Raw genomic sequence first — 26090 nt, 5'->3', positions numbered from 1 at the left:
CAGTAAGAGCCGTCAGAAGGAGAGGATCAGTGGAGAGAGCGAAATGAGAGAATCAGAAAGAGTACAGAGGACATCGCGCTACCGTTTACGTTGCGGCAGGCGCCACAGCAGGAAGCGTGCGAACCGGTCGTCACAGCAGCGCACTGTACGAGACAACTTTGCCATTTACACACAGAAGCGGTCCTTGCGTTTTGGCCTCATCGAAAAAACTAGGAACACATCTACGTTATGCAGACACAGTCAATAGTAACAACCACGAATTTAATGCAAGGAGCATAAAAATGCGTTGGTGGGCATTTCGCCCTTAATCCATGATCACCGGAAGTAGTTTCTCAACATAGCAAAAGATGAAATATGAAACAACTGTATCTTAACTGCGCTCACTAATTGAACGAAACGTGGGAACTAACAAAAAGCTCGTAAATTGCACAGCATCATTTGGCTCTACAATGGGATACAACAGGTGTAACTTGAAGAGGGATGAAAACAGAAGAGGTGGGTTATGTGAATACCGTAGTTGAAATCATGGAAGGGGACGAATGAACGGTCACGGGTAAGAAACGTGTTGCAAAGATAAGCGTTTGGCCCTTACGTCGCCGTAATTAAGCTTTCGAGAAGGACAGCGTAGGACAGCCCGACAAAACACTAGTCAGGGCGAATGATATTGGAAAGTTTTGAGAAGGCAAGCACCCGCTGTCGTCATTAGGTTTTAAAAGCATTTGTTGGAGGGATGGTGAGAAGATGACAAATTATGTATTGTTTGTTTGCCGTCTATAAACCTTTATCGAATTGACAGTTCCCTGAAAGGCCTATGAATACAGGGGATGTGTGCGAATGCATGCTTGCGCGCTCGCAGACTACAGGGAATCAAATGAAGTGTGTACTTACCTCATCATCCCCAACATGTTCCTGCGCGATGCCTCTTGCTGCCTCGCACAGTATGTGGCCTACAAAGATGGCCTCTTCCGCGTTTTCAATTACCTGTGCAGTCACTAAACCTGCCAACTTGTTATCATCATCCGGGAGCTTGTACGCTGACGCTGGAAAGAAACATCAGTGCCTTAATGAAACCCTGAGAAAGGCAAAGCGTGATGGCGGTTGTGGCAGAGGTCAAGTTTTGTTCCGAATAAATCCAATATGAATTGGCGAGTGGAAACAATCGGTAATAGAAAATGTCAAAATATGGACTAAACTATTATATGCAATTTCCTTTTGCGGTTCACTCTTCTTTTATGTAGTTTGCTGGCTACTTATTGAATGAATTGATTCGGGGGAGGGGGGGGGGGTACACAACGTTTGCCAGCTACATTTTCCTCTTTCCTTTGAAGAAAGGCAGGGACTGCCCCATCAGTGTTTAAGCTTTAGTAAAACCTAATGGCTTCGCTATTTTTATGTGAACCATCCTCCGCTAAAGGGCAGTTATTTTTACTTTCTATTTTCAGCATGCTGTAGAATACTGCAAGATGCTAGTGTGCGCATTTTAACGATAATGATGTATCTACTTAGCAGCAATGCCTTCCGCTCGCAGTTCGTCCTCCGCTGTCATCAAATAGTTACGGCTACCATGGAGAATCTGTGCATTGGTTTAAAGTGACACCTTTACTGCGTCATGCTCCACGAGTTTCGCCGACTTTGTCGCTTTGACCTTCAGCGACCTTAAGGCGCTCTGCAACTGCGCTACACTCGCTGCGGTGGTTGCACAGCCGGCACGCACTCTCTTTAAGCCTCCTCCCATGCGCTCTGCCGCTGCCAGACAGTATGTCTTGTCGCATGTTTTACAGACTCTCACCGCTCGCCTTGGCAGTGCGCTCTTCGCAGTGGATCCGAGCGAAGCAGGGCAATTTCGGAACATTACGTAGAGGACCTTGGAAAGTTATGAGCAATTGGCATGCTTTGTATAACTGGATTGGGAGGAGTTAAACATTTAGCAATTTTTAATATTGCATTGCAAAAAGATACAAGCCTTCAGAAGGGGAGATTTGCGTATCGACTCATCAGTATCCAGCAATCTTGCGATATCCGAAATATTGCTTTCTGCAGTAGCTTCCGTAGAAGAGTACCCGCATCTACAGTTCAAGGCTATGCAAAACATTAATTTTATATTCTGACTGTTTTAGCTTACATCACCAGTTTTCGGCTTCTAAAGCAGCGGCTAAGCTATCAGAATATGTCAATTTAACAAGGCACATCAAAATTCATTTCTCCGCTGTGTAAGTGTGACCTATTTTTGTGGGAGCTGACGGCGTCTTGTATGTAGTTTGGGGAACCGCTCCTTCTTGCAGTGTCCCTTCTAAAGACCCTAACATTTTCATTGGTCTCTTCGATGAACTGAAACAACTTTATCTATTTCAGAACGTACTACAGAAAATGATCCGGCTCCTGCACGGAAACTGCGCGTTGAGTATCTGCTTATATGGCAAATACTCGCATCCAAGTGTTTTCGTGCATGGAAACGGCGGGCCCACATACAGAGATGCTTCGCAAACCTTAAGCCAATGGCTTAAAGGAAATTGTTGCGCGGCAACTGAGCGCATAAAAAAAAATTTATTTTTCGGCGAGTGGCACTCCTCGGTATACCTATTTGAATTTGTGGCTAATTAGCTAATAGCATTTGCGCAATCCTTTAATTATTCACATAAGGATTAAGTGTAGTTCTTGAGCAGTAGAAAGACACAAAAATACCAGGCTAGCTTTTTTTTACCACCTTGTCTCATACGTTGCCTTGCTTTCCAGATTTAAGAAAGCCTGTGCAGAATATAAATCACTTGGGGCATTTTTGCGCGGCTCTATTGTATCGACAAAACGTTTTCAATAACTGATCTATTATATCGCTGCCTCGAATTCAGCGGTCAGCACCTCGGCTAGCATTAGTCTGTTACATTACGGTGGGACATTCAACCGGGATCCGTGACTTGCGGTTAGGGAGGGGGTGGCCGCCAACGGTCAATTCAGAAAGAGCTTTTATACGGTTATGGCATGTACATAAATAACTACAAAATGTATATAATAGGCGTGGAAGCGAGTCGTTTACGCTCCTTTTCGTTCTCTGTGTCATAGTGCAACGCGCTTCTAGCTTTTCTGTGGGTCCTCAGGGCTATTGGCTGCGGTGAACGCAAATATTTATGTACTGTCAAAATGCAGATGGATGCTCTGCAATTAGCAGAGCAAGAACGCAGATGCAAGGTATTTTTCTGTATAAAGGCCTTTGTTTAAATACCAAACAACAAGCCATTCACGAGGTACAGTCTTAAAAACAATTGAATCGCTTGTTTCATATCCCTCTAGAAAGCGGAATGAAATGGCCCCTTTTCTGAAACCAATACTTAAAATATTAGGTAGATTATTTTGACTATTAGCTATTGTGGTGTATTTAAAGATCGTATGAGGAGTACCACTGAAGTCCAAATATTATGTGTTTGATATTGTCTTAGTATTTGGGTCGAGTTAACTAAAGAGCCTTATGTACCGAGTGCCCGTGATAAACTTAACCAAATATTTAAAACATGGCACGCCAGGAGGCCTGTGAAATATTTCCGAGGAGCGTTGGAGTCACAAGCCCTAGTCCTCAGTACTTTATTTTAAGTAAAAACATTAGTTCGCGCACATGCCTTTTGTTCTTTAAAAAACGTACGAGTGCCGAACTTGTAAATTGTCGTGAAGTTCTGTCAGCACTATGCTAACATTTCCTAAACGAATCATTTTTACCGGCTTAAAAAATAACTCACACAAAAAGAAAGTATTTATTTGCAAGCGGCACTTTTGCAGTATGCGAAACATACTTTCAGAGAAGAAAATCCGCGTTTCCTGGACTTGTCTTACAGATCTGGCTTTGTAAGTGAACTGCGAGTAGCATGTCACGTTACAGCGTTCTTTGAAAAACAAGCGGTAATGTCGTGTCGGTTGTAGCGGAAAGAATATATAGCTAGTCTTTTTTTTTAAATCATCAGCAACATCTGAGTAGACACGTTTTCCTCTCCTCTAGCCTGTAGCTATAAGCTAGGTAATTAGTAACAACTAATGAAATAACTCTGTGAAACAAAACACAATGCCTGATAGGTCATGTGACTGTCAAAAGCCCTCATTGTGTTTCAGTGGGATTGAACAACCCGATTGTTGTATGCATGGTTACAAATAAAACTAAATTCAATAGTCAGGGATTTTATGTTCAGATTGGCTAATTTGGTTTAGTTTCGCGACACACAAAAAATAAAATAAAATCTTACTTCCAGTCACACGTCAAACTACTCACACGTTGAACGCAATATAAAAAATAGGTAAAAAAGCAGAGTATCGAACGTGCTAAAGCGCGGAGGTGCGAACAGAAAAGCCTATGTTTAGTACTGTATATACTGTTTGTCATCAGCCAAACATTACATTACACACATTGAACATTACGTACTCCATTCTTGTTAATCTATCGAAAGTGTGCAGCACACTTTGCCTATATATGCTCTGAAAAGGATTCGGTAAAGGCACATACCTGCCAAGACAAGCAAGCTACAAATGGCGATGGTAATGATAGTTCTTTTCATTCTGGCAGAGTGAAGACGGAGCTCAGTTGCTGAAAAAAGAAACACTATAAGCTCTCTGGGAGGCATTAAGAAATACAACAGCGTGTATTAAACACGACAGCATAAAAATGGTTATTGTATATTCCGATTATCTCTGCTCTTTGTAGTATCGCATAGCAGTGAACCGCCCGCACAGAGTCACAAAATGAAGCATTTAACTTAATATGTTTCCACTGCATGATACACAGCTTTCCAATGTTAAAACTCCAGGCTGACTGAAGCAAATTTATCTCCATAATTAGCGTTCAAACTACGCTTGCCGATCGTGCAGTAAGTTCTGTAGATCAGCCATCATCCAAAGAGATCTGACAGTACTCTTTTGAAATTACTGACATTTGAGAAAAACGTTAAATTGGGCGAGTTGATAGGTGTTCATAATGCAAACAGCGCAAGCTTCAAGAAGAAGTGTCCCTTCGTTTTTTTCTTGTCACTTGTAGTTTGCGCGGTTTATATTATGATATTTCATAATTACCATAATCCAGGTCACAGATTCTTATCATTTACCAGCAGGCTAAGCAATGTGCTCTGCAATTAAGGCCCCACCTCTAGCAAAACGTTAAACACTGTGATCAAATTTTGAAGATTAAAAAGAGATATTTTCGCGGAAATGATTTGCGGTGATGGAAATCTCAATTACAGCGATTTCTTTTAATGTGGTCATTGTCGGCGTCGGTCTTAGAACCGACGTTAGGCGCTAGCTACATCCGCTCTGGATGTTATGAACTATAGACCGAAGGTAAATAAGGTAAATAATAATGTTCAAGAGCGACGCAGCTGCATAAGTATGGCCAATGGTTCTCAATACTATTTATTTTTAGTTTCCGTACCGGTGCATAGTGTTTTCAACTTGTAATGAGCGTCACTGCATGTTTGCTGTGCTAGTCGGTAAAGTTTGAAATGAAAATGTTTAATTAAATGCTTTCTCATCCTGTTGTCAGGACGACTGACCACTTAATCGCGAAACCCTGGTTCGATGCAAGCCGCGTTAGCCGCGTTTAGATCGAGGCGAAAGGCAAGGCAGCCATGTTATGTCAGCGCACGTGAAAGAAACCCACTTAGTTAAATTTACTACAAAAAATTCCCCATGGCGTCCGTCATAGCCTGTCTCTTCATAGCGTTACCTCCCCCCCCCCCTTTTCCCAAGCAAAAGTTATGTCACTTTCTGCATTCATCAAAGGTAAAATTTCCTTACCGAATAGAAACCTTGCCAACGTAGGCACGTTAGGTGTTCTTTGAACCGAGTCTTACTTGCACGTCTGCCCTCGGGCATCTTTTATGCGCTGTCCGACAGCATGTCTCCATTCTTTAGCTTGCTGGCTGCTGATACGCTGATAAGGTCGATTGTTTCCCTTGAAGGTAACAAATGAAGCTAATGACAACAGACTATGAAATGTTCGCGAACGGTTGTTGACTCCTCAAACAGGCTGTTACTATGAAAATGCTAGCAAGCGTAACAAATGACTAAGCATTTAACGAAAAACGGAAATGAACTGCGCAGCCCGTATGTAGAACCTCGCAGAAAGTATTATTCGGAAATGACTTCAAGGGTATTACAAGATAAAGAAAGGACGCAGCTGTTCTTCTGCACTGTGGCTACACATCCTTCAATTTCAGTAAATCTGCATTGTAAGGTTCGCATCACTAGATTCAATAGGTTACTCTTTCTTTACCCACACTCACTTTAGGTTATCTCTATCACTGAGCTTCAAATACCCCTCTCCTTAAGCACGTGCAGCCGCTTTATTTATACAGCTGTCGTAATATAACCCAACGACTTGACTATGCTGCGCCTCAGTATGTTTCACTAGACCTTTAATGCTTATAATATAATACTTATAAGATCATGGTCATGGCTCAAGAAAGTGACCATTTAAATCCGTGGCACATATTCATTTCGTACTTTAAGCTGCGATATGTGAAGTTTTTCGAAGTCAATACTCTGCAACAGCAGTATGATGAAAACGTCCAGATTCGCTCCAGAAGTCTGAAAAAAAAAAATGGTTGTAGGTTTTGAGGAGTGAACGGAAAACACGCAGTGTCCTTGAGTACAAGACCAGATAATGAAGGGGATGGGCGCTGTCACTGAGCTCGCCGGACAAAGTTGAAAAGATTTGTGGTAATATACATGCCATAGTGGGAGCATGATGTAAATACCTGGAACCTAATGGGATAGGCCTCTGTGGTGCAGTGCGCGCAGTCATGCTTAAGATGTTCTCTTAAGTTCACACAGAACTTTATAAATAAATATAAATGAAAATGATTCAACCAGAGCGCAGTATCATTTCTGTGAGAAATAACACACTTTATTTGTTTGAAAAACGTCGTGCGAAGAGTTTATCAAAGACCTTAGTAACATTCAACTGGCTGAAATGAAAAACCCGAGCTTTTATTAAAATATCTTTTTATTGTATAGTAAGAACGGGGGTTGAAAGTAGCATGGTAATTTCACAGAATTTCGTAAACTGCCAAATTCACTTGAAAACGTTCTTGAAAACAGTGGCAAGGATGAAGTTGTTAGAAGAGTAAACGGACCAACATTTACTTTCCGGCTCTGTATTTTTATCACACGCAGCACATCACAAAACTCCAAACAGGATTGCGAGAAAAATTATCAAATAATTTGTAATCAGATTATTTGTTTTCTGCCATGCAGTTTCGGTTTCAGTCACAAGCGACGAACGACGGTTATGAGCTTATAGGCGATTATTACAGTGTCTCGCTCGAGAATAAATTGCGGCTATATTCTCAGACACCAGTGACTGAACACTCCCGCGCAGCGCTGTGCAAGGATAGTGGCACAGAAAATATTTCTTCGAGTAGAGTGAAGAAACACACTGCTGTTTAATCTGCGAAATCCCAAGGCATCTGCGGCGAGAAACCCATCTACAACAGATTCCCAACTACGCACAGGTATACTATTGGTAATTCTGTCATGCAGTCAACAGCATTTCTTCCAGCTAAGCAATTTCTATACGCTCCTGTATTGTTTTCAGCTTTCTCTTAATGAAACCTGGCCTAATTGTATGTACAAAATACTCTGTTCGTCACTATGATAGTGTGAATATGACTCATGAATTACCTCTCTTTGACACAAATGTTACTGTTTGGAGGCAGTAGCAACCCTTTTATGGTTATAGCGTCCCTGCCGCAGTAGTTAGAGCGCTCGACAGTCGTTCCAAAGTGTGCGGATTCGAAACCCGCGGCTGCGATGGTCGCTTTTTGATGGATCCGAAAAGCCAGGCACCCTCGCGCTGTTCGATATCATTGCACTTTAAAGATCGCCAGGTGGCAAAATTTTCTGAAGCCCTTCCCTACCCCATCTCTCATAGTGTTTGGTACATTAACTACTATAAACTAAAGAAAATCATATGTTTTCTGAGTTTCATTCGGCGCAGGAATAGCATATCGAAACGAACGTCCCAGTATGCTTTTCTGTTTCTTACTTTGGGTAGTCGGCTTTTAAAAGAAGTCAGAGCAAATATGTATGGCATTTGAAACGTAAAGTGTGTCTAAAAGACCATTTCAGGTCTGATTCTGAGTCAACTGTTACTAGGCTCGCATTTGTCATCCGGCATTTGCATAGACAACAGGATGGTCCCAGGACGTGTAAACGCGATTTGAAAACTGCGGGCAGTGCTCTGTGCGCACAGATATTATTTTGTTTATGGCCCCGACTAGCCGAGTTGCTGATCATTCTGTGCGTCGATAACATCAAACGTGTTCGTTGCGGAAATATTTCTACATTCTCCAAACATATATTTCACACTTTTAGCTCAAAAGCACAATATACAATAATTCACGCCCCTCTCCGTTTCTATTGAGGCATGATGACATGAGCTTACATAAGTTCATATTTTGATTCATCATGAACAGCGCTCAATACCGTGATTGGTATCCAGAAAAGAGCCGGGAAAGTTTACACATGACTTCAAAAAAAAAACAGAACATTGCAAACTAGACAGAAAATAGACACCTATGTGCGGGTACAGGCACAAACACTGCATTCCACTTCGCCGCCCGCTCCTTTTAATTTAACCACGCAGTTCCTTCCGAGCTTGGCGACTGCAATTCTCGTTCTGTATTCTGGCCAGTGAGTACGCCGGCTAATTATTTCCAGTCGGTTCTTAAAAAAAGATTTTATTTTTCTATTGGTTGGTGGGACGTTAGGGCTTTTTCTATTTTCAGCTAGGATGCCAGCTTTACAGTGGTAAACAACTTGGATAAGAGTGAGGTGGGTGTGTTCGCACTCGAGCTGTCAAATATATGCCTTCCGGTGCAGACAGCGATAGGCACTATGTGCGATACGCATCACGGTGAGTGTTATCTCGCGCCATGCCGCACACAGAGCCCTCCTAGGATTCAGCGCTGTTACTATCGCAGGTGTTCGTAGAATATTAAAGAATATTTCGTCCTTTCCTGTCGTCTGTCCTGGCTGATTTTCTGTTTATTGTACGAATTGCATTTTTTTATTTTATTTCTAGGTAGATTTATCCTGAAAACATTTTCCTCTCATAGATAGTAATACTGATGTTTATAGCTTTCCAGTTTATTTTCGCTACAAAATTAGCGATTTTGTTCGCGCTGTCAGTGCAAGGAAGGTGGTACATTCGGATAATACAACTAAAGCAAAGGTGCAAATTATGCGCTTGCTTTATAAATACGCTCATTATTCAAGTTTTCAGTGCTCTGCGAGTTCATTTTTCATCATTAGCCACAAAGGCATATGCATTTAAATTCCAAATATTCTTCACAACAACTTATTCTCTGCACGAGATTAAGAACAGCACAATTTTTGAACCTATACATTATAATATAAGCGCGATCGCAAGTGTGTTAGTCGCTTTGTCACAACACGAAATATCTCATGATCTGAAAGCTGATATCGCGATTAAGAAAATCTGAGTTTGACCGTGTTACTATTGAAGGGTGTACAAAAACGAGAAACAAAAAACTCTTGCAATAAACATTATTGACACGAAAATCTCTAATTTCATTGGTACTCTGAATCCATTACGCGCCTTATACTGTGCTTCCAGGGAACGAGTGTTCACTCTGTTTTGCTTTCCTGTCGTGAACTATATCTACTGGAAGAAAATATCAAACATGAATGCTTCTAAACTTACTAGCAAGCGAAAACGCATGTTATCTTATGATTACGAGACACCTCTACATACTTTCCTCATAGCATAATGTTTTCCAGCAATCAGTTTGGCGTCGCTTAGAACTTACACTGCGCCATGATTTGTCCTGCACAAATCAGAAGCTCTGTTGAGGGTTTTGTTCACATACGTTAAGGACTTTTGGGTGCGGGATCTACATTAGAAATGGGGAAACACAGGATGCTAAAAAAGAATGTTCAGTTATTTACAAGGGTTCTGTAAAGTTTGGGCTAAATTATGCCAGCATTTTCTCCACCGCGCCAATTAGAAAAAAATTCACTTTGGTATCTATAAATATACAACAACAGCTAGATTGCTATAATGCAGCAGCTACAACGTCAAAGACCCCCCCCCCCCCTCCCCCCGCGCACGTATTACACGCGTGCACACACACGGACGCACAACGGCGGTAAGCACCTTCGAGCCAGTGTACTGAAGGCAGTTTAGAAAAAGGCGTGAAGTTCTTCCTTTATGTCCAGATCCCGCACGGAAAAACAGTGCCTTGAAGTGAGTGGGCACATGGCATCACTGCTTGTGACTCACTGATTGCGATAAAAATTGGTGCACCTAGGAGAATTCTAAACTAGTCATAGGTGACTCGTTGCTAAGTCATAAGGACTGCCCGTGGTAGAACAAGATGAAGGCGGCTAAACGGCACCGAACCGGTACCGTACCGGAAACGGTACAAAAGGGAACCAAACAAAAGTTGAGGGGCGCCTCAGTTCGCAACCCAAGCTAACATTTCGACAAGTGAAGGAAGGTATTTTCCTTTCCCAAGAGGCATATGGCTTGCACCTCACTCGCACGTGTAAGGTACGGCTTGCACTGATATATTATTTTTTAATTTTTTAAATTGTTCTTTCCTCTTCCCTTCTATTTCTAGGATTGTTGTTTATGTTCGCATTTAACAATTTCTGGAGGAAGCTCTTCACTGGAATTCTGCTGCAGCTGTATTACCTATTAGTTCTCATTGGCATGGAACTGCCAAGAAACACCTGCCAGTATCGAGACTGGTTCTGATGCCGACTTATCATCCACAATCGCATAGAGATTGTTCCTGCTGCTGCCGCCATTTTATTTTATTTTTCAGGCCACACGAACACCGGCTCTATACATTCACAAAAATTCATATCCAAGGAAACGTTCTTTTATTTATTGCCCTAATCGCGCCGCCCGCGGAAGATGACATATTCCCTTGGGGAAATGCTGACTCCCCTTCAGCCTTTGTTCGGTTCTGTTTCATAACTCCTAGCCGTGTGACACGTGTACTAGGTTACTACATATAGACAGCAGGGGCCCTTTAGTCGTCCTCCCATTCCTTTGACCCATTAACCTTTGCATTTTCACTTTGCCAAACTCTAAGGCAGAATCTCAATGCTAATCACGGCGCACTAGCATTGGCAGCAGTACCATGCTAAACCGTGCTTTCGCATGTCTATTTCCGCGGAGTTTAACTCTGGCATGTTTTTTAAATCCGAATTTGTTTTTGTTTTTTTTGTTGTTGTTAAGGCTTGGGTGAACACGATGCTTGAAAACGTTGTGCTACCAAGAGGTGTGTAGATAAATCAGCGACGATAAGAACGACTGCAAATAGATAACCAAGTAAATTGAGGAGGATCTATAATGATAACTCTATAAGTCATAGCAACGTTGTGCACCGATTAGTAGTCAGTGTCAGACAGTCACAATGATGATAATCAGATAATATCAGTACATACTACTGATAAGGCACCTCATTTGGGATCTAGGTTACCATTAGCGGTATACAGAATCAGATCAGATATATAACGATATTTAGTTGTAGTGATAGCGACAGTAATAGTTAACAACATCCCTGATCAGTCACGTGATCGGGTTCAACTAGTGAGCTGATGGAGATAATTGGTTTGGTTTGGCTTGTGTGGTTTAACGTCCCAGATTGATTCAGGCTATGAGAGACGCCATAGTGGAGAACTGCGGAAATTTCGACCTTCTGGAGTTTTAGCGTGCACTAACATCGCACAGCACACTGGCGCCTAGCTTTTCGCCTCCAACGAAAAGCGGCCGCTGATGCCGGGATTCGATCCCGCGTCCTTGGGAACCGTAGTCGAGCGCCGCGTAACCACTGCGCCACCCAGCGAGGCGTAGATAATTGTGTTATAGATTGTACACTAGCATCAAGAATCTCTAGACAAAAATTTGAGGATGTCCAGATAACATCGGACCTCAAAATATAATGGCAACAGCAACGAGCCGATGAGGTCATAGCTACACGTATGCCTAAACAAGAAGCTGTGAAAATTGAAAAAAACATTGGGGCTTTAAAACAACGAGGCACAAAACTTGCGATGGTGTCGCATGTCTTCACGTAGGGAGAGTTAAGTGCGCGCCTGTAATATTTTGTCTTTTCTGGCCTGTGCAATTCCAGTGATAGCAGCATCTTTGTTACAAGAATACGTTATATGATGGATACAAGTAAACTTTATTCTGTCCTCAGCATCCCTTTAAGAAGCTTAATACCACACGTGCGGTAGGCAACCACAGAAAAAGGGCTGGTGTCCCTCTTTTACACTAGCCATTTCTTTTTATTCCCGATGAGTGCTGATGCCGGGAGGCAGGTGCTGCAGGAAGAAAACACTGAGATTTATGTGAGAGAAGAAGAGAGAAACAACGCAATTTCTCTTTCCTACAAGTACACAGTAATATTACGCACGCAGACGCGGCTTTCACTAGCTCATATCACAATACCGGCCGAGACATGTACACAGGAGAAGTCGTATGTCCGTGCTAACAACGCCGAGTGGGCACAGTCGTGGTCACACTACAGGCTTGTGTTGTTGCGACTGAAGGAAGAATGAAAGAATTAAGGGGTAGCCTTAAGCTTCCCCTTCAGAATAAACGCTATATTGCCTTTAGCACCACCATTTTATTCCGCCACCTTTAAAAACTTTTGTTGTTTAAATTGTGATTTTTTTTCGGGAAAAGAAGGCAGTGTATCACAACCAGTCGCTAAACCCCCTAGTTTCGGGTGACGCAGTTAAAACACCTTATTTTCATTGTTGTTTAAATTGTGATTTGTTTTCGGGAAAAGAAGGCAGTGTATCACAACCAGTCGCTAAACCCCCTAGTTTCGGGTGACGCAGTTAAAACACCTTATTTTCATAATTAGAAGGAAATATTTTAGGGTATAGTTCTCGTTCTTTGCATACTGAATTTATCAGCTAAGAAGCAAGAGCACACACACCAGTGAAGGTAAAAGCGTTGCCAGGTAACTGATTCTGTAGTGTACTTTGTAAATAAACGGAAAATTTATACACCTGAGTCACAATATATTATGTCTAGTTCACAACTAATTAAACCCTCCTGTTCAAAACCGCGAAGAATCCGGTACCTAGGGAGAACCTGTCTACTTTACAAAAGTTTCGCATGCTGGATGGTCGGACGTAATAACCCCATTGCAAATCTTTCCTGGACTTCAAACGATTAGCAAACCTTTTATATTCATTCATAAAACTATTAGTTGTGTTTAAATATTTTAACAGTTACCGTCTTAAACCAGGACGCTGAATACATATTTGTTAATAAAGAACTCAAGCGACATATGAACAAATTAACACCTTTGCGATGTATGCAAATAATAAAACATGGGACATCAATACCGCTTCGATAATTTTAACATGGAGATAAAAAAAATAAAACAGTGTAACTTCGTCTCCAAACAGCCTCACTCGTAAATCCTTTTAATGACTGTCCTAGGCTTGGGGGCAAATGGTTTTGGTTATAAATAGACTTTTGCAGAAACCTTTCGGTAATGAGTCAGTAGGACGGTTAAAATCAATAGGGTACCAGACATGTAAAGAGCTGGCAGAGATTTTTGTTCATGTTGACCATTGTGACATTTTTATGTAAATATTTATGAAAATAATTGGTTAGAAACTAGAAGACAAAACAACGAGATCCCGCCACTAGGATCAGACTTCACGGCCTCTAAATTTCTCCCCCGGCGCTCAACCAGCTGAGCTACGGCTGCGGCTGTTTAATCTTCGACTTTGCTAGGTATTTATGCAACGAGTAACCCATCCTCAACCTAGACACTGTTTACCAGCGCTACCATAATTTATAGCGGCTAACATGAAACGTCTTTGTTGACGCTAGTGTCATGTGAACGGGATTTAATTGGGAGGGTAGAAGCAGAGTGATAATTCTCTTCAGCTATTCATGACATCGGATAGTCAAGATCCAAGATCCTCGTTGCGCTGATAAGCAAATATGTACAGGAAAAATAAAAAAAAAATCATTATACGGACTGACCGAATAAAAGGCGTGCAGATCTTGACGATTAAATAAATATATTAACGTAGTAAGGGAGGTAATTGATTAGGAAGTCTACGAGCAAACGACTGCATGCCACAGGTGCAATTCTAACCTGTGACGTCCAAATTTTTTGCTGTCGGTCCTCCACCAACTCAGCTGTGGGGTCGTGTGATCAATCTGCTATTGTCTATGTTGTTCTTCTGCGTGTAGGTAAATCTTGATAATGCTCAGAAATGTCATTATCATCCATAGTGGGAAACGAGGAACATCTAGTCTCCTTGATTGTCACTTGGTACGAGGGATGTTTTGAACAAGGAATTTGGTTTTGCCGGTTACTAATGCAACATTTCTCTCCTTGATTACCCGTGACAGATGCTAGACAGAGTATCGCCAGACACTACAACCAATTTGTTTCCACAGCCACAATGTTGCGTCTTAGTAGTGTCCAGTTATGGGATGACAGTGTTTCTTGGTCATTGTCGGCATTAAGAGGAAATATTTGGTTTAATGAAGGATCACTAAACAGCTTTTCAGGTGATGCTTAAACATTAGATACCCGGAAATGATAGCTGCCAACTGCGACATTTCGTGAACGCTAATGCGAAGACTAAAATACACAGTAAAAATTTGCGCAATTCTAATTCCACATACAAGAACGAGGTGGTACATTGTGTCGATGCAAGGACTGCATTTTTTCTGCGTTATGCAATAGCCATTTTTATATGAGAAGTGCAGAAATAATTTGAAACAAGCATGAAGCAAACATAAAAAGCTATCTGTAATTTATTGACCAGAGTTTCGCCTCCATATCTCATCCTTTGCGTACAAAGACGCCCCATGCATGATCAATGTCAAGCAGTTTTCGATAAATACAGTCAGCTAATTTGATTCCTCAATCTATCACACATGTTATAGAGAAAGCCGGTTCTCTCCTTGCTCGACAAGCCGCTGCCCCACGAAGTCCATTCGTTCGCAGAAATACTTAATGAAGTCTGTGTTGTTTTCCGAGCCTGGGAAGCTGTAACTTGGCACGGCTTTGTCAAACATCTTGTTTACAAGTACGATGGCTTTCTCTTTAGCCTTCTCTTTCGCTGTATCAATGGCGGCTTCCGCGGCGGCTTTAGCGACTTCCTTCACAGCTTGCTTGACCTCCTTTCCCACTTTCTTGAAGAAGTTCTTGGTGTTATTAGCAGCCTTTATAATTGCCTCTTTGACTTTCTTCCAGAACCCACGATGAGAGTACTCTTCAGTCTGGAGAAGCAAAAGGCGCAAAATGCATGCATCAGAAACGCCTTGAATTCAGTAAAATATTTCCGCAGCACTAAACTGTCCAATGCTTTTCTTTTGTTATTGGTACGTGTTTTCGCGCTGCGAAGGCGAAACTATTGTGTCCATTAGATTTGTTACAGGCATTTTTTTCCGCACTAGTTATAACAAAAGCAGATCGTGCATTTAAGCTCCTACCATCAAATTGAAAACAAAAAGTTGTTATGATGACTGTGCCTAATCATTCATAGAATGATCAAAAAGCACCTGGATGACGAAATGACATAATTAAAAACGATCCAACGTAATGCATCATGCGGCAACGTGTTATGCCGCACGGTTGTCTTCCGCACACTCTATGATATCTGACAGCTGCATTCATTAAGCCTCTATTCTAAGATTTAGCATCATGCCGCACTCAACGCCACGCTCAAGTTGATGTCATGATAACCATTAATTAAATATTCTTATATCGGCATTTTAAGTGTGGTCTTGTACTATGCACGAGTTTGTACCTGAATAAACAGCTCAATAGCATAATACGTCACCGCATTTCACTTGTTATGTGTTACGTCAGTTCGTTTTCTTTTTTCTCATTTCGTTACCCAGGAGCTCTCTGATCATTGCATGGATGTTATTTAGTAAGTGATATTAACAAGCTATTAAAAATAAATTTTACACCTGCACATTTTTATTGCAGATTGCTCTTCCATATGCTCAATCCATCCGTTAAACTTGAACCTCTTACAAATACACTTAAATATTTACATTTTTTTCCTTCTTGAGGTTAAGATCTCTTCTCTACTCACCGCCGAGCCGTAGCTCTAGCTAAAGGTCTGTGCAAAAAAATAAAAAAGGTTCAAATATAAAGAAAATATAACTGACATAAGTACTCAGCCGAATAATTAACAATAAAGCAAACACTTTGAATAGCTGGGCTTACAACCTGACATATGTTTGGTAAACATGGCGAAGCGATAATTTCGAAAAAGCAAGAGTATGCTAAGAGCGAATGATAAAACAGTAAAAAAAAAAGACATGAAGGCACCTGCACTGGTATTTCCTGCTCTCTCCGCGTTTTTTAGCGGTCTTTGACCCCTTGAGAGTCCTTATATGTGCTAGCATATACCCAATCTGCACAAAAAACAAAGCAATATTATCCAGGCAAGCCCGCCTTAGAACTGTAGCAGCGAAAATTCAAGAATCCGCCACAATGGTTAATTATATTTTAATATTATGCAGGCTTGTTTTCTTGGGTATAGATTGGTGCCAACCATCATGAGCTTACGCGGCCAGGGGCTACTGTACCTCATTTCGCGGATATTACACTGCAGTAGCCATGCGAAATTTTACTTTCAAACTATACTTTCTTTCTTACCTCAAGCCCATCGTCGTGACTTTGAGTGATATCTTGAGCAGCTAAGCGCAAGATTCTGCCAACAAGAACCATCTCCTCGGCGTCGCCATTGAATTTCGCATCAACCAAGGCACCCAACTCGGAATCATCTTCTGGAAGCTTGTAAGCGGTCGCTGCACAGAAAAGGCGCACAGCTCTAAATTTCAAACTGACACGTTATGGGGTAAGGTTGAGAGATTTTCTAAGCTTAGTGCGCTTTAGAGTCTCTGCTTCGCTCTCTCAGACTGACATCCATTCACGTTAGTGAAACCGCAAACATGTGGTGAGCTGCATAACTAGTTATTCTGCTTGTGAAAAACGAGCTTGATAAATCGAGTACGAACCACTGCCAACAGGAAAGATTGAAGGGTTCTAAGGCAGTTTAACATCTCTTATCTCAGAGAAAACACCTAATAGCACAGTTAAACCAGAAATGCATTTCGTGATAAACGTAAGGAGTCAGGGACCAGGTCATTTCATTTTACACAGAGATGTAGAGGGCATAGCCAGCCTTCAAATATTAGCTGTCACTATATCCTGCACAGTACTATGATTAGGAGATATGGGAAAAGGTTGCATGGTTTGTGTGAATAAGGCAGTAATCTATTATTTCTTAGCAAGAAATCGGGAGTCACTAAGCCCGCTTTTGAACCGGCTAAGAGTAAGGAGGCCCAGCCAGACCAATCGTCAATAAAAATAATTTTTAAACCAGATGTAAATGACAGAAAAAAGCAGCGCCGTTTAGCGTCAACAGAAATGATATAGAAAGGTTTTAGTTTTGTCAAATATAAGCCTAATCTTTGCGGCAGTGCTTACTGCCTCCTTCATGTGATTCGACCAACAGATGATGCCAAAGTAGACGGAAGCCTTGTAAGCATTGCTTTGGTGATTTTATGCACGCTGAGCTCCGACATAGTCGCAGAGATGCGCTAAGAACTCGCGATGTCAAAGAGCGCCTAGAAACTGTTTTTATTTGCTTGCTAAAAACCGGGTGAGGTATTATGCGAGAAAATTTGTAATCAATGTAGCATTTCAGAGCCATTCATCATGTTAGTCGTAAGGACCTCGTTGGTCAGATCAACCGGCGTCGGGCATGAATCTCGGCCGGTGGCTTGCAGCATGTGAGCTGACTGACCATCGATTTGCGTGACGCCATGCGACCACGTGACATGGCGTTGTTTTACTCGCCGCCAATTCGTGAATAGCCTTTAAAGAGTGGTCTTTAGGTGAAAGTGGGATCGAAATGTAGTCCTCTGGAACCCATGGATGAAGGCGACGCAGGCACACTAGTAAGGTTTGGTTAAGTATGGCCTTTAAAAAAAGGTAGGGTAATTTTCTACATAATGTAGTAAAGGCGAATGTGTCCTGGTAAGCATGTGTACCATAAGAGAGGAATATATTAAAGATTGGTGATTATATGAGTACCAAACTGCAAGCATTTGAACGGTGACCCGCAAGGTAAAAGGCCAAACTGGAGCCATTAACACTGTCTCTTCATACTGTTTAGATAACTGTCAGGACAACGACCGATAAAGCAATAATAATGTCGAAAGTTCGAAGCCATTTGGAGGATACTCGAGAAAGCAATAATCGTATCTTCATCTAAGCCAACAAAAAAAGCGATTGCAATATACTCGTTTCTTAATGACCCCTTGTCCCATCGATGTCGGTTTGATGCTTCGACACAGCCAATGTGCTGTAAAATAGTGACGCGTGACTACGGTACTAGACAAAGACGGAGCTCACTATTCGTATTTATCTCTCCTACTAATCAGAGCATGAAAACATTATACTTATTTAGGTTATGCTGGGGCCAGAAGCGTTAAACTCTAGCTTTTGGCAATACTACACCAGCTTTGGCCACCGACTATTGCAGGTGTCCCAGCATAGTGCATGCAATATACTCGGAAATGTCTGCAATGTTCCAGACATCCTTTTGTAGGGGGCTTACCTTCATCTATTGCTGCATTTTTCTTTGCGCAGTAAAGAATGCATTGTGTTTATATTTCGTTAGTGCGAAGACAGCGGCGCCTTGGGAAGAAAAATTCACAGTACCAAGACGGTTTTAAATTTTATAAGCAGTGGAAAATGTCACAGTCGTCCACCAAATCTCCTTTATTTCACATGCATCGATTTTTCAGCGATATAGTAAATAGGGCGGAGTATATGAACAGCTGTAAACTTTGCTTAGATGTCCCAACCGATCAGTATCCAAGTGCATAATTCAGTACCCTCGTACGTTGCACGGCAGCTTTCGTGGTTGTAATTAAAAAGGGTCAGCTTTTCAAACAGCATCGACCTGCATTTTAGTTTCTTTGCTGCGTACCTATAGGATGTGTTTAAAGCATAGCTACCTCAGACGCCATCTCCAAACTTCAATATGCGCGCAGTGAGGTCTGTGCGCTTATGTTCAAAGTACTCTAAGTGTACTAGCTCCTTTTGTTTTAGCTACTAGAAGATTTGTTACCGAAAGCACTTACCTGCAAAAAGGAATAAACTAAGGACGCAGATGGTAAGAACGGCTTGCTTCATAGTGGGAACGTCGAAAATAGACAGTTTCTGGGAAAACCAAAATCAGTTCATCATGCGGTCCTCGAAGACATGTGATTACTCTAACAACAGGAATGCATCTAAATGCAATATTACGGAGTCTATCATGTAAATATTGTCATGTGACAAAGCTGCGCACTTCCAAAAGGAAGAAACCTGATATCGTGTCGTCTAATTATATTTTATTATACATTTCAGTATTTATAAATACCTGTAAATGAATTACAGGAAGCGAAGAACTTATTGTCGCTGCTTGTAGCATATGTTAAATTTCAATACATGCGAGATAACGAGCATAAAATAACCAATTAATTTCGTACAAAACACTGTATGCGTATGTTCCTACTATTGAATTTACATATATTAATTACAGTCCAAGGACGTACACAACAGCAATGTTTTTTTTTTAATATTGATATTCATTTTCTTGTTTACATTAGTAACGTGCACAACTGAGTGCAGACACCGCTTATTACTTACAAGCGATATAATGATAATTATTCAGACCGATACGCAATGAGTAAAAGATTGCATCACGGAAATGATATTAGGAAAAAGGCCAGCTGCTTTCCTATTAAGACATGTTTTCGCTATAATAAGACTGTTCTCTTCGATAAGTACTCATGACTGTGCTATTAGTCTTTCGCAATCATTGAAGCGCTGAGCTTTCAGCGCATTAAAAGAAATTTATCCCGACATAATAAATAAATTGTATGCAAATTTTGTATCAATTTTTTTAAACAAATAAATAAATAAATTAACATACTTACTGATCAAGAAAGCAGGCAGGAGACGTTGAGCAGAGAGCTATTCAGCCACTATTGTATTCCAGCTCACACCCACCTTTTATAAGTCGCCAAGCAGGATGTCTAGCTAGCCTCGCCTACTCATAGCTGATAAAACGATAAACTTGATTGTTCCGCGTATTAAAGTTTCGCAGTCCACTTATTGATCACATAATACGAACAAATAAGGTATTGATCAATGGAAGGCCAAAGGCCAATCTGAGATTGTAAGCTGATCAAGCACTTTTAAAAGAAAGACACACACACGCACAAAAAAAGGAAATGATGTCCCGTATGACGTCCAAGCATGTGGTGGCGGAGATCGGTAGCACTCGATGCATATGAATGTATGGGAGCATTTGCACTCAAGGTATGCAGAACGCATTGCGGTTTTAATAAAGTTTTTGTTAATAAATCTACCCTTGCCGACACGGTCATACTGTGAACATTATCATTGTTGGAACGAGGCTCGTCGCAAAACGCACAGTGATAAGTCCAATATGCGGCAAAGTATTGCCGTGCTCATGTCCCCCTGAGCATCCGTCCGCGCTTCGTCCTAACTTTCATGATTATAAGGAAAGGCTCTCTCACTAATATAACCACAGTGCAATTCGGTGAATGATTTGGTTCCGATTACTTAAATCATCCAGCAAATCAAAAGTTCCTGATATGCCCCCTTCGTTCAGGATGCAGAAATTGAAGAAAAAAGATTTGTAAAAGTACAATCAAGCCCAAGTCATGAACTGTTATTTGCAGAATTTACAAAAGTCGCGCGAATATTCCAAATTCAAGTTTAATGTTTTGTATATCCTTACATTTTATCGCCGAACTAAATGAGTAATACAGTCTACAACTAATCCAGCAAAACTCTAATTGTCGTTTCCTTTTTTTTTACAGTTCTTGGAATGAATGGCATGGTGCGGGTTATTGGCTTATATAAACTGCACCGATGGCACCCAGCATATTGTCGCAATTATTGTTTTGTACAAAAGAGGCTTAACGACCACGATGTGGTTCATTCGAGTGATGGTGGTCATAATGATCGTACATATCACCAACGACAACGCGTTTCGCGGCTGGGCTCCGCCACGTTTGTCAAAGGCAGGATTCATGCTCTAATCGGATCGCTTGGCGGGTACTGTCGATTCGCCCGTTTACTGAAAACTGGCGCTTCTTTGTTGACCAAAGTCGTCATAAAATAAATTTAATTGGGCAGTTTATTGACATTGGATGGATGGATGGATGGAATATAGGAGCGTCCCCTTTGAAACGGGGTGGTAGCAGTAGCTATCATGCTCATTTTTCTCCATATATCTTAATTATTGATTTAGAATGGATAACTAAACCATCATTCTATTTATTAAATTTTGCTCCTACATTACTAACATTATGTCACTTCTCTGCTTTTAAGCCACCAATCTTCCAGCCGTTTTTGGCTAGTTTCCACCGCTGGTTTGTTCACCCGGCCACTGTTATCTCTAAACCCCAGAGCTTCAGGAAGAGTGATTGCGCCTGCATCAACTTCCGGAAGGATATGCATTCGAGTATAATATGGTCAATTGTTTCACTGGAGTTTCCACATAAAGCACATGCGTCATCTCCATTGTTAAACTTCTTTTTGTAGCTGCGCTTTCTAAGGCACCCTGATCTAGCTTCAAAAAATAGGGCACTGCCTCTTGAGTTATCAAAGAAATCTTCCTTCCTGATCTGCATTTTCCACTTTCGGTATAATTCAACACTGTTTTTTTTCCGTCGAATTTATCCAATTTTTATCTTCTGTGTTTTTCACCTGTTGCTTAATGCTCTTTATTTCTCCGTCCTTGTTACTAGCATACTTACTAGTTAGTTTCCTAGTTCTTTTTCTCCATTGTGAGTCAACGCTTTTTAGGTACAGGTATTTAAATACTTTAGCTGCCCATCTGTTACTGTCCAATTTCCTCAGGCGTTCCTCATATAATATTTTACTCTGAGCTTCCCGTACTTCGAAAGATGCCCAGCCCATATCTCCCTGTACCGCCTCATTTGTAGTTTTGCCGTGGGCACCTAGTGCTAATCGTCCAACGGATCTCTGATTTGTTTCTAATGTCGACTGTACCTCTGATTTTAGGCACAAAACCGCATTTCCGAAAGTAAGTCCGGGCACCATAATTCCTTTCCAAATACCCCTCAATACCTCTTACCTATTGTATCCCCACAATGCCTTATGCTTCATTATCCCGGCATTCCTTCGCCCTTTGGCCTTAAGTGATTGCTCATGCTTTCCAATGTATGCCAATCCTTCGTTTACCCATACCACCAAATATTTATATTCTGCTACTCTAGGTATTTCAAGGCCTTGTATTTTAAAACCCTGATCAGTTGAGCCGTTGAAAATTATCAGACCTGACTTAACTGCGCTGAAACTGAAGCCTAAAGCGTCCCCTTCGTCTCCGCAATACTTAACTAGAGTTTGCAATTCTTCCAGACTCTCAGCTAGAAGCACAATATCGTCTGCATACATCAAACCGGGGAGGCGCTGCTCTACCGCCTTTCCACCTAATCTATATGACAGGTTAAAACCTAGGTTACTGCCTTGTATCCTCCGTTCCAGGTTTATCATATAAAGCATGAACAGCACCGGTGATAGAGGACAGCCTTGTCTTAATCCTTTGCATACTTTGACATCCTCCGTACTTCTTAACCCTTCCCACGTAATTTCTACTTTGTTATCCCGGTATATTTCCTGTAGGAACTCTATTATCTCATAACCGCTACCTTCTTCTTTTAATATGTTCCACAGGAGTTCCCTGCTTACGTTGTCGTACGCCCCGTTTATGTCCAGGAAGGCTAAATACAAAGATCTATTTTCCACTCTAGATATTTCGATGCATTGGGTAAGCACGAACAGGCAATCATCTAAGCGCCTACCATTTCTAAAGCCGTTCTGAAGTTCTCCGAGTATCTTGTTACTTTCAACCCATGCTTGCACCTTTAATTTCACCGCCTGCATGGCTAACCTGTACATAACAGATGTTATGGTAATCGGCCTGTAGGATTTTATGTGCATCCTTTCTCCTTTCCCTTTATAAATCAAATTCATTTTACTCTGCCGCGAGCTGTCCGGAATTTGCTTATTCGTTATGACTTTTTCCAAAGCTTTTAACAACGTTTCTTTACTTTTTGGACCGAGTTCATTAATCAGCTTGATCGGAATTCCATCTATTCCTGTAGATGTGTTTTTAGGAATATTTTTTTCTGCCTTTTTCCAGTTTAGATTGGTCAGTTCTAAGGTGCTTTGTATTCTGCTACCTTGTGTTGCTTCCTGATTTGCGGAGATTACCCTATCGTCGCTCTTAAATGACTCGGCTATAACTGATATAATGTAGTTCATTGCGTTGTCTCCCTTTAAACAATTTCCCTCGTTATCTTGAATCCGATCTTGCTTTCTTTTATTCTTCTTCCCTAGCCAGCTTATATGGTTCCAGAATTTTCTTGCTCCGCCTCTAGAGGCATCGTGTATATCAGCCATCCAGCGATCGGTGGACTGTCTTATTTTACTTTGGACGAGGGCCTGCACTTGAAGTTTCTTTTGTCGATATGACTCACATTTTTGGTCGATTTCCTCCTGAGAAGCCTGTGCTTTCTTTGCCATTCGGTGTTCCCTTGAAGCAGCCCGTCGTTGTTCAATAGTTTCCCTGATTTCCTTATTACACCAGCTCCGTGGCTTCCTCTTTCCATTCCAGCGGTTTGCTACTTTAACCTCCTGAATTTTACTCCTTATGAGTAGTTCTAACTGTTCATAATCCCAGTCTTCGATGGGGCTTTTCTCTATTGCTTCCTCTATGTCTGCTGCTACCTGCGCTACTTGATCGTCGTTTAATTTTGCGTTTACGTTTTGCCTAAGTTCCATTTCTCTCTTCATCAAGGGCCCCATCTGCTGACTAATACGTTTATGATCACTTCCCAGACTACACTCCCCTTCTTCGTCTATTTCCATTTTTGTGACCTTGCTATAAATTTCCTGCGACATTAGACAATAGTCAATGGTCGTCTGCCTGTTGGGGAATTCCCACGTGATTTGGCCTTCACATTTTGTTTCTCTATTTACTATAACTAGATCGTGTCGCTCGCAGAAATCTAGCATTAGCTTCCCGTTACAATCCGTGTATCCATCCAGATCGTCGATGTGGCCGTTCATGTCCCCCAGCAGAATAATATTGGCCCCGTTTCCAAACTGGCTTATATCCTCACTGAGACATTCAACAAGATCCCTGTTTTCTTGCCTGCATTGATGTCCTGTTCCTAAATAAACTACCCCTAGCCATGTCCTTATGCCAGCAATGGTTCCTGAAACCCAGATATGTTCTTTACAAGATGATTTAATTCTTTGCCAATTTGTTCCCTGGTGTATCAACATACCTACCCCTCCACCCTTTCTTTCCGTTCTCGTTCTGTTGCACCCTTCCCAGACGTAGCCTTCTATAAACGGCGGATCTTCTAGATCCCTGAGATGAGTCTCGCAAAGAGCGTACACACCTATTTTGTCATCCCTCAACTGCTGTTCTATCTATAGCCATTTCGCTCTTTTTCTACCTCCTTGCATGTTTATGTAGTTGATCCTAGTGTTAAATTTCTTTTTTGTACTTTTCTTTCTCGACCTACTCTTTGCCATTTTTGGGAGCTCAGCCTCCATTATTACACTTTCTTCTGCTTCACTTCTAACTACCTCTGTGCACGGAGTCCTTGCGGACCCCCTAAAAAAGCTACAGCCCTGCCCGCCAAGCGCCAGCCGATCTCTGCTCCGACCCCTCTGTTAAAATGAATGCCATCGCGCTGAAAAGCACTACCAAAACCTGCTTTATGTACCTCCCTGTTTACCTCAACCACTTCGAAACGCTTCTCCAGGCTTAACTTTCTTATGTCCTGATTAACTGTGACCACGTCCTTTTCCATCTTTCCGTTCAATCCTAGCACCTCTGGTACTGTGCATACAACTATCTGCGTCTGCTGTGCTATCTCCCTGATCTCGTCAACTCCCTTAGCTAAACTTTCCACCACTCCTGCAGCCTCACCATTTAGGACATCGTTTAGACCCGCGGCTATTATTACCATACTGCGCTTTGCGGAATTCTTCAACAGCCTATTTTTACTCTCTGTTAGCACAGCCCTCATTGTTCTCCCTGGGAAGGCTCCAACCAACACTCTCTTATCACCCCTTACACGTTCCAAGATATCTCGCTTGCACCTGTTCATGTTAGAATCTCTGGCGATAAGCACCTGGGCCTTCTCTCTCCCTCTCCCAACTGTTGGCTCCTGCTTTGGTTATCTGTGTCCTTATCACTGGGATTTTCATTCTTCCTTACTTCTTCCTTTTTTTCCGGTGTCTTAGCTGCTTCTAAATAACTCTGACGGTTCGGATCCGCCTGACCTACTTTGCTTATGCCTTCCATGCCAGTGCTGGTCCCAGCCACGTGGCCCGCATTGGAATGTTCGTCCTTGTTGGTTCCAAGGACAAAGTCGGCCCCTTTCTTTTCAATTTGAGTAAGCTGTCCAAGCAGTTTCTGATTTTCCGTCCTTAGCAAACGTAATTCATTTTCTGAATCCTCCACACGAGACACTAAACTGCCCTTTCTTGATCAAATCTATCTAGACGTGCATTCAGTACGCAACACCGACACAAAAAGTCGCTGCCTTACGCTTCATCTACAGAGTCAAAACGCGTTTCTTTGAGATTAACCTGCGCCTCACACTGAGTACACTTTACCTTCTTTTGATTGCACATCTTAAGCGCTCATCGACTGAACTACAACTATTACGAATTCTTAGAATATACAAATTGCCAAAAGAAGACACAAGAAACGACTAGCAAACACGCGTTAAAAACCAATTCTGCGAATGCCCATAGCCTAGAAAGAAAAATATTTATCTAAACAAGATAGTTAAACAATGAACGCCAAGAAAACCTAGCTGCCGGCACGAAAAACCAGGCCGCTAGAACCAAGAGCTAAAATCTATTCTTTAGGCTGCACCTAACCTAACTAGCTGAAAACGAAATAAAGTTAATAAAAGAAAGAACTCATCTATTTGACGC

The 26090-nt window shown here is 41.6% G+C and overlaps 1 protein-coding gene across 1 annotated transcript; it reads right to left on the bottom strand.

The window, feature by feature from the left end:
• Positions 1–14782: 14782 nt before the first annotated feature.
• LOC146200029 (uncharacterized) lies at positions 14783–20083 on the bottom strand. Its single transcript, XM_084592845.1, has 4 exons — positions 20006–20083; positions 19166–19244; positions 16668–16819; positions 14783–15274 (listed from the first exon to the last, which is right to left on the bottom strand). The coding sequence occupies exons 2-4, from the start codon at positions 19215–19217 to the stop codon at positions 14933–14935; spliced, it is 546 nt and encodes a 181-aa protein (XP_084448971.1). The 5' UTR covers positions 19218–19244; positions 20006–20083; the 3' UTR covers positions 14783–14932.
• Positions 20084–26090: the final 6007 nt, after the last annotated feature.

The sequence above is a fragment of the Amblyomma maculatum genome, chromosome 2, assembly GCF_055883805.1.
Source record: "Amblyomma maculatum isolate TAMU_Amacu chromosome 2, ASM5588380v1, whole genome shotgun sequence".
Lineage (NCBI taxonomy): Eukaryota > Metazoa > Arthropoda > Arachnida > Ixodida > Ixodidae > Amblyomma > Amblyomma maculatum.
Note: the sequence above shows the minus strand (reverse complement) of the source record. Positions and strands in the feature narration are given on the sequence as shown.

Excerpts from the sequence above, each read along its gene's own strand:
- LOC146200029 (XM_084592845.1), bottom strand. The coding sequence starts at position 19,217 with ATGAAGCAAGCCGTTCTTACCATCTGCGTCCTTAGTTTATTCCTTTTT. Across the intron at positions 16,820-19,165 it reads TAGTTTATTCCTTTTTGCAG|CGACCGCTTACAAGCTTCCA; the intron begins GTAAGTGCTTTC and ends TTTTCTGTGCAG. Across the intron at positions 15,275-16,667 it reads GTCACGACGATGGGCTTGAG|ACTGAAGAGTACTCTCATCG; the intron begins GTAAGAAAGAAA and ends TTGCTTCTCCAG.